Source organism: Tupaia chinensis, unplaced genomic scaffold (assembly GCF_000334495.1).
Source record: "Tupaia chinensis unplaced genomic scaffold, TupChi_1.0 Scaffold143574_1, whole genome shotgun sequence".
Lineage (NCBI taxonomy): Eukaryota > Metazoa > Chordata > Mammalia > Scandentia > Tupaiidae > Tupaia > Tupaia belangeri.
This window is the reverse complement of record NW_006203419.1, coordinates 3,392,055-3,400,190: the sequence shown is the minus strand read 5'-3', so window position 1 is coordinate 3,400,190 and position 8,136 is coordinate 3,392,055. Positions and strand designations below refer to the sequence as shown.

Sequence of the window (8,136 nt, the reverse complement as noted above, 5' to 3'; positions counted from 1 at the left end):
GAAAATGACTGGTTTCTCTGCTATGCTCGAAAGAGACTTCCAGAACTCTTTGCTCTTTAAATGCTGGCAGCTTCGCATGAGAATTTTTGCTGGCTTTAACCGCTTAGAGACTACTAGAGACAGTTTTTTATCCCCTTGGTCTTTATTTCGTAGTCGCAATGGAACGTCTTGAGGTTCTTTTGGGGAAAAGTCCTCAGGACATTGACTTTCAGCATTCTGACCGCTATCTAGCTAGTGAATATATATGCTTTTAGAAACTTTGAGAGAGATATTTATACTACACGCTGTGTGTTTTAATAAGTTAGATAGTTTTTAACGACGAGGCCCAATAATTAACTTCACACCAACGTTAGTTATTTGCAGTTGAGAAAACAGTGCCTTTTTTAAGAGTTTTGTTATAGCCTGTGCGCTCCTGGGAGCAAGAGACAGAAAGCAAGAAATCACCCCCCAGGGGACGACCACGCTGCAATCCCTTCTGTATTTTCCACTCAGAATTTTAGGAACGCAGATACACGCACCTGGTGTGAGTTTTAAGCCACCAGGTCAGGGACTCAAATAATGGTTGACAACATGAAAGTCCAGGGATGTAACCATTATGCCTTCTGCTGGTCCCAAAAGAGTACTCTTTTATTTGTGGTTTAAATAGAACTTACAGAAGGCAATTTGTGAACTTTTGCACCCAAACTAAATTGTTTATCAGGCTTCCAAAGAGATCAGAGAGCCACGTTCCTAAATGGGGTGTTAGCCAGCTTGAGGCAGATCCCTTTACTCTAACCTTTACAAGAAAAGTAACTGAAACAACCAGTTCACATTTTGTTCTTTGTACCTTGTATCTATAAACCCAGCTTCCTCTCTTCAATTATCTGGAGCACTTCTGTTTTATAGAATAAGGTGTTGCCCAATTCTAAAATCACAAGTAAAAGTAATTAAGACCTCTAAATTTGCTGTGGTTTTACCTTTACAGTACCCACAAGTGAAATTGCTGGTGGTAGGGTGTTTCTGTTTTAAGGATTATTTATTTTACTTATTATTATTATTATTGTTCATCAGTTTGACCTGGGAGAGATAGAGACACAGGGAGAGAGAGAAAGCTGTCAGGTCCAAGGCTTGAACCATGGTCAGCCATGTGGGAGTCCAGTGCCTTAACATGCTGCCTACGAGCCCCTGTAGTAGGATGTTTAAGTGTAAATACTGCCAGGTTGCATTCCAGAATGGCTGAACAGTATATATAAATTTTCCAGCCATATGTTTCCTGACCGGTGTGTCAGACAGGCTGGGGGGGGATCATGGGAAGTCTTTTTTTTTTTTTTTTTTTTTAAGATTTTTAAATTTCATTTATTCATTCATTTATTTCAGTTTGACGAGAGAGAGAGAGGGAGAAAGTGAGAAAGCAAACCACTAGGTCTGGGACTTGAACCCTGGTCAGCCATGTGGGAGCGTCCAGTGCCTCAACCACCATTTCACCTGCTGGTCTCCCATGGTAATTCCTAATTGCATTAGAAATCTAAATCTTGAGCAGTTGATGTTGATTTAAATCCCATGCCTTCTGTATTCTAGCATGTCCAAAATTCTAAAATGTGCTGGCAATGAAGACATCATTACACTGAGAGCTGAAGATAATGCGGACACCCTGGCACTAGTATTTGAAGCACCAAGTGAGTTGTACTCTTTTACTGCCTTAAGCTACAGAAAATTAAAATGCCATGCCAGTGTTTCCCAAAGCTGTGAAAATTTTATGATGTTTGTGATGGTTGTAAAACATAGCTAAAAACTGATATGGTTTTTTTTCCCCAACATTTGTTTTCTTTTGGTAGATCAGGAGAAAGTTTCGGACTATGAAATGAAGTTAATGGATTTAGATGTTGAACAACTTGGAATTCCAGTGAGTATCAAGTTTCTGATTGTACTATACACAGTGATGATAGTCATGCAAGGTAAATTAATATAATGTAATTTTAACTCTAATTTCTAGTAATTTTTCTAGACTCTGCTGATTCATGTTCCAGAGTGAAGTTTTGGTACTTGGACTGATAGGCTTATATTTAAACCACAGTTTATCTTGAATTCATCATTGGTTAAATAAGCTGCCAGGTGCTTGTTTTCATTAACCTCTGTGCATTCTTTTTTCTTGTTTCCCCGAGATACTTGATTTTTAATAGGTTTTAAATCTGTGTTAGAAGACATTTCTTAAGATTAGGCTTATCAATATTAAAAGATGTTGAGATATTTAAAATGTGTAATGTTCTCTTCTCTTTTAGAAAGCAGTTAGGCTTTTCCCAATTGTGGTGGCATAAGTGGTAAGGCACCACTGTGTGATGCTAGGGGCCACACGAGAGACCCAGGCTTAAATCTCAGATTGACCAGAACATTCTGGGTTTGCCCATATGCCTGTGGTCATGGCTAGCTAGGAGGTGGCTAATGGCAAGACCTGTCAGGGATGGCTGGGTGGGGGGTGTCTTTGTGTGAAGAAATTATTAAATAAGCTTTTTAAACCTTAAGGGAAGGAAGTGAGAAAGCAAGCAGTTAGACCTGTTTGCACTGCCTTTTTGAGACAGTATCTCACCATGTCCCAATACTCCTGCCTCAGCCTCCCTGAGTTGCTGAGATTACAGACTCATACACACCACTGTACTTATCCTTGATGTTAGAACAGGAGTTGAACCTGGGTCGTCATCATTTTTACCTTACTCTAATTTGTTTTTAAAGAATATTCATTTAATTTTATTTTATTATATTTTTAATTTGCTATAGTGCACATGCACTCACCAGAGAGAGAGAGAGCGAGGAAATGAGAAAGAAAGCAAACCACCGGGTCTGGCACTCAAACCGCAGTCGGTTATGTGGAAGTCCAGCGCCTTCACCACGCCACCTGCTGCCGCCTACTCTAATGTTCTTTTGATTGGGCCCTGGAAGATGATTAAGTAGAGGCTCTTCTCTGAATAGCACATGTAATGTTAAAGATTTAAATTTTGATTTGTTTTGTTGGTATAATCATTCTTATGACATTGTTTTCTACCTGTTTTCTGTTATTTTAATTTGACTAGAGAGAGAAAGAGGAGAGGGAAAGTGAGAAAGCAAGCCACCAGGTCCGGGACTCAAACCATGGTTGGCCATGTGGGAGTCCTGCACCTCATTCACCATGCCACCTACCAGCCCCCTGTTGTCTTGATGCTAAGAAAGTAAGTGTGCTAAATCCTTAAATTTCCAGCAAGTAACCTTTAAATCTTATTTCATAGGAACAAGAGTACAGCTGTGTAGTAAAAATGCCTTCTGGAGAATTCGCACGCATATGCCGAGATCTCAGTCATATTGGAGACGCTGTTGTGATTTCCTGTGCAAAAGATGGAGTGAAATTTTCTGCGAGTGGAGAACTTGGAAATGGAAACATTAAGTTGTCACAAACAAGCAATGTTGATAAAGAGGAGGAAGCTGTAAGTTTTTAATTAGAAACTATTTTGATGAAAATTATAGCACTGCTTCACATTTGGCTCATACTTTTTTAAAAAGTGGTTTTTGCCACAGGGCATGTACTGTCACCAGAAAGAAGGACAGAGACAGTAAGAGGGAAAAAGAGACGTCACCTCTCCAAGGAGGACGACCATGCCATGATCCTTTCTCCGTTGTCCTCCTGGGATTTGGGGCATGTTCACACACCAGCATGTTTTTTTGTGTTTTTTTTGTTTTTTTGGGTTTTTTTTTTTTTTTTTTCCTTTTTTTTGAGAGGTTTTTGCTAAAGGGCGCGTGTGCTCGCCAGAGAGAGACAGAAAGCGAGAAATCACACACACACACACACACACCCTGGGGATGGCCATGCTATGCCGCAATCCCTTCTCCTCCATTCTCCTCTCGGGATCTTGGGCATGCACACACACACGCCTGGCGTGAGTTTAAGCCACTGAATCCGGGACTCGAACCGTGGTCGACTACGTGGGAGTCCAGTGACATAGCCATTACACTAACTGCTGGTCCTACCAGCGTGGTTTTCAAGCCACTGGGTCTGGGACTCGAACCCAGGTTGGGCCGTGTGGGAGTCCAGCAATGTAACCACTACACCATCTGCTGGCCCCACATGAGATTAATTCTAAAATTAAAGAAAACTAGGAAAACAGAAAACTGCATTCCAACTAATTTTTAAACATTGGAAGATAACTGTTGAAACCTACAAATGATTTATAAGCATCATCTAACTTAGAATTCTGTGAGAAGAGAATGTTAATTAAGTACTGTTATAAAACAGAGGTGGCTTTGTGAAACCCACATTTTTTTCCTTAAAGAATTATTTTGTTTAACTATTTTTATTTAAGTTTTTAATTTAACTTTTACTTATTTAAATTTGACCAGAGAGGGAAAGTGAGAAAGCAAGCCGCCAGGTTTGGGATTTGAACTGTGGTCAGTCATAGTGGGAGTCCAGTGCCCTTAACCATCACACCACCTGCCGGCCTCCCACTTACTATTAAGGATAGGATTAGGAAGCTGTCTCACCTTGAACTTTCTGGAGATACTCTGTTTCCAGCAGATAACTGATTACAGGCTAGCAGCTCAACATACGGTTATCGTTAGGGGTGAGTGTACCTGTTAATTTGCTATTCATGTAACCCTTATGTTAACTTTATATTTTGAAGAGCCAGTTGTTAGAAGAGGCTGAGAAACAGGCCTAGCAAGGTAGCCATAGTCAAATGTGAGGACCTCTTAAATCCATACATTGAAATCGGTTGTTATGCTTTTTAATTTTCAACCTACTGGTTCCTTCTTCAGTTTATTTTGCAGTCTGTTGAAATGAGATAATATGCCCTCACATTTTCCAGGATGTAGATTTTGCTGATGGCATATGCATCCCTATGTGTTGATTAACATGTTCCTTTACCCTGTATTTCCTGTGAACTGATAGCTATAGCCTGAGGCTTGGCTAATATTCAGAGTGTTTTCTTGTTTGGGGGATTGGGAGACTAAGAATGCTTTATAGGTGGTATATATTGGGTTGTTAGAAAAGTCATGACATACCTTTTTTTTAAAAAAAAATATTATTTATGTTATTTTATTTATTCATTCATTTATTTTTTAATTTGACGAGGGATAGATAGGTTAAGAGTGAGAGAGGAAGTGAGAAAGCAAGCCACCAGATTGAGAACTCGAACCCTGGTTGGCCATGTGGGAGTGTTCAGCGCCATAACCACTATGCCACCTGTTAATCCCCAACACACTGTTTTTTATGTGAAAATTTATCATGATTTTTCTGACAACCCAGTACTTCATGTAGGAGGCACAGGTGTCTGGATGTTTGCAATGTCAGCAACCACGGTAGTCAGCATCTAGATCCATTTAGTCATTAGGGTTTGCAGAAATGAAACATGTTTTTGTTTGGGGTTTTGTTTTTTGTTTGTTTTTGTTTTGAGGGTTTTGTTTGTTTGTTTGTTTGTTTTTGCTTTAGGGTGTGTGCATTTGCTAGAGAGAAAGATAGTGAGAGGGAAAGTGACACGTTATCCCCAAGGGGTAATGGCCATGCTACAATCCATTCTTCTCTTTGGATCTTAGGCCAGTGCACATGTGACTGTTGTGAGTTTCAAGCCAACGGTTTGGGACTGGAAGTGTGGTCAGCCATGTGGGAGTCCAGCGGTGTAACCTCTACACCATCTGCTGGTCCCTAGATTAATGTATTTTTTTTGTAATTTATTAGAAATGTTTCCCGGGCCAGCAGTTGGCATAATGGCTATGTCGCTGGACTCCCATGTAGTCAACTGTGGTTCTAGTCCCGGAGGCTTAAACTCAACACTGGGCTTGTGTGGGTGCCTGCCCAAGATCCCAAGAGGAGAATGGAGGAGAAGGGATTGCGGTATGGCCATCCCCCCTGAGGGGTGATTTCTCGCTTTCTGTCTCTTTCTGGTGGACGCATATGCCCTATAGCAAAAACCTCTCCAGAAAAAAAAAGAACCTCCCTAAAGAGGTTTTCCAATACTATGTACTTCAGTTACCTAAGGTACAGTTAATATAGCAGAAACAGGATAAATACTTGGTTCCATTGATTTGTCAGTCTTCATAGTCAGTTTTATGGCACTTTTCAAAGTGTCTAATAAATTTTTAAGTGTATTTTATGAACGAATAGATTGTAACTTTCCTGCTGTTTTCAATATGATCTTTTATTTGCTTCTGTAGGTTTCCATAGAAATGAACGAGCCAGTTCAACTAACTTTTGCACTGAGGTACCTGAACTTCTTTACAAAAGCTACTCCACTCTCTCCTACAGTGACACTCAGCATGTCAGCGGATGTACCCCTTGGTAAGATAATAAGTCTGAAACACGTCTTAGTAGATAGTGTGTGTGATATTCCTCAGTAATTAACTATCTTCCTATCTTCCAGTTGTAGAGTATAAAATTGCTGATATGGGACATTTAAAGTACTATTTGGCTCCCAAGATCGAGGATGAAGAAGGATCTTAGACATTCTTAAGATTCAAGAAAATAAAGCTAAGCTCTTTGAGAATTGCTTCTGAGATGCCAGCAAGTACTGAGTTCTTTTGTCACCAAATTTATACTTCCGAGTACATTTGTAGATACTGTTTTTTGTAAATAGCCTATTTTTCTTCTCTGTTCTCTACAGTTTGTTTAAAGCATAAAATCCAAAGTGGTATCTAGTCTTGTTAACCTAGAAATAAACCTGCCTTACTTAGAAATACTAATGGTTTTATAACAAGGGTCTTGACTAAATACAGTTTTAAGAATTGCTTCTCAATTTAAATAAAGTTGCCTGAATTTTAAATGTCACAGGACAGTGCCTTCATTTGGATCACAACTATTGTAAGCATTCTACTGCATTCTCAGTTAAGGCTACCCTTTTATGTAAATGTGTTTACTTTTTTCAGTGTAGAGTAAGAGTAAGTAGCCTGGTATAAATATGTTGAGACAGCAATAAAGTATTTCAAATACAGTAGAAAACATATTTTGGGAGATTGATTTGTTAAATTTCGGTATCTAGAGAGATTGAGTAGTGAACAGGGGAGAGTAGAACAAATCCATATAATTCATTCCTGTCAGTTAGCAAAAAATAGCACTCTTCAGAAGTTAAACATAACCAAAGTTTTTGTGTGCTTTGTTTTGGTTTGGGTTTTTTGCTTAAGGAGTCTTTCCTAAGAGTCTTGGAATTTTCGATAAATCTGTGATGGGCCTAAAGAGTACAGTTGTGCAAAACTTTCTCTGTTATGAAGAGCCATGTTTGGGATTTCACTCCCATAAAGGATGAAAATAACTGATGAAATTCCATGGATGTTGGGTCCAGCTAAGAAAGTGGCAAGACTCAGAATTGGGAATAACAACTTAAAAAATGGGACCAGCAGATGGATGGTATAATGGTTATGTTGCTGGACTCCCATGTACTCTACTACAGTGCAAGTCCCGGGCCCAGTGGCTTAAAACTGATGTCCAGCACTTGGCTAAGATCCCAAGGGAAGAATGGATAAGGGATTACAGCATGGTCATCCCCCAAGGGGTGATTTGCTTTCTGTCTCTTTTCAGCAAGTGCACTGCCCTATTGCAAAAATCTACAAAAACAACTTAAAAAACATTCCCACTACTACTGCAAGGTCGCTGGCATGCCCCTATTGGTAACTGCTTTATTATTATTATTTTTTCATTATTTTATGTTTGGTGTATTAGATGACTGTTTTCCTGGTGGTACTTGGACTGAGTTCTACTTATTGGCTATTAGAATTCACTACCCAGTAGTTCCTATTCATTACCTATTGTATCCCTGCTGGTGGGAAAGAAGACTAGTTGCAAAGGGACCAGACCTGATGGGACTTTTGGGGATAATGGAAATATTTTATCTGGACTAATGATGGATCCAGGACCGTATGCACTTGTCAGAACGCATCCTGTTGTACTTTATTGTATGTAACGCAAGCCTTAATAAACTTGACTTTTAAACAAAGCTTCACGTGCAGTCAAGTGTCCCTTTTGGGCAAGCCTCTTATCTGAGCAAGGCCTGGGGACCATAAGGAAGCAAGCTCAGGGACCAGCTACTCAACAGTGGGGTGCCAGCCACAGGGGCAACGGCGATGCCTCCCTGTAGAAGGCTGGCATTGCCCAGGCTCACACGACTTAAGCTTCTGCCCCCGGCGGTGGTCGCGGTCCCAGTCCCGCTC

General features: G+C 40.1%; 1 protein-coding gene across 1 annotated transcript in view; it reads left to right on the top strand.

The window, feature by feature from the left end:
* PCNA (proliferating cell nuclear antigen) overlaps window positions 1–7,264 on the top strand; it is a 14,560-nt gene extending 7,296 nt beyond the window's left edge. The window contains exons 2-6 of the mRNA XM_006163985.3: window positions 1,558–1,655; window positions 1,815–1,882; window positions 3,237–3,431; window positions 6,151–6,274; window positions 6,357–7,264. Coding sequence (XP_006164047.1) covers window positions 1,558–1,655; window positions 1,815–1,882; window positions 3,237–3,431; window positions 6,151–6,274; window positions 6,357–6,436 — 565 coding nt within the window. The 3' untranslated portion in view covers window positions 6,437–7,264. The remainder of the gene's footprint in view (window positions 1–1,557; window positions 1,656–1,814; window positions 1,883–3,236; window positions 3,432–6,150; window positions 6,275–6,356) is intronic.
* Window positions 7,265–8,136: the final 872 nt, after the last annotated feature.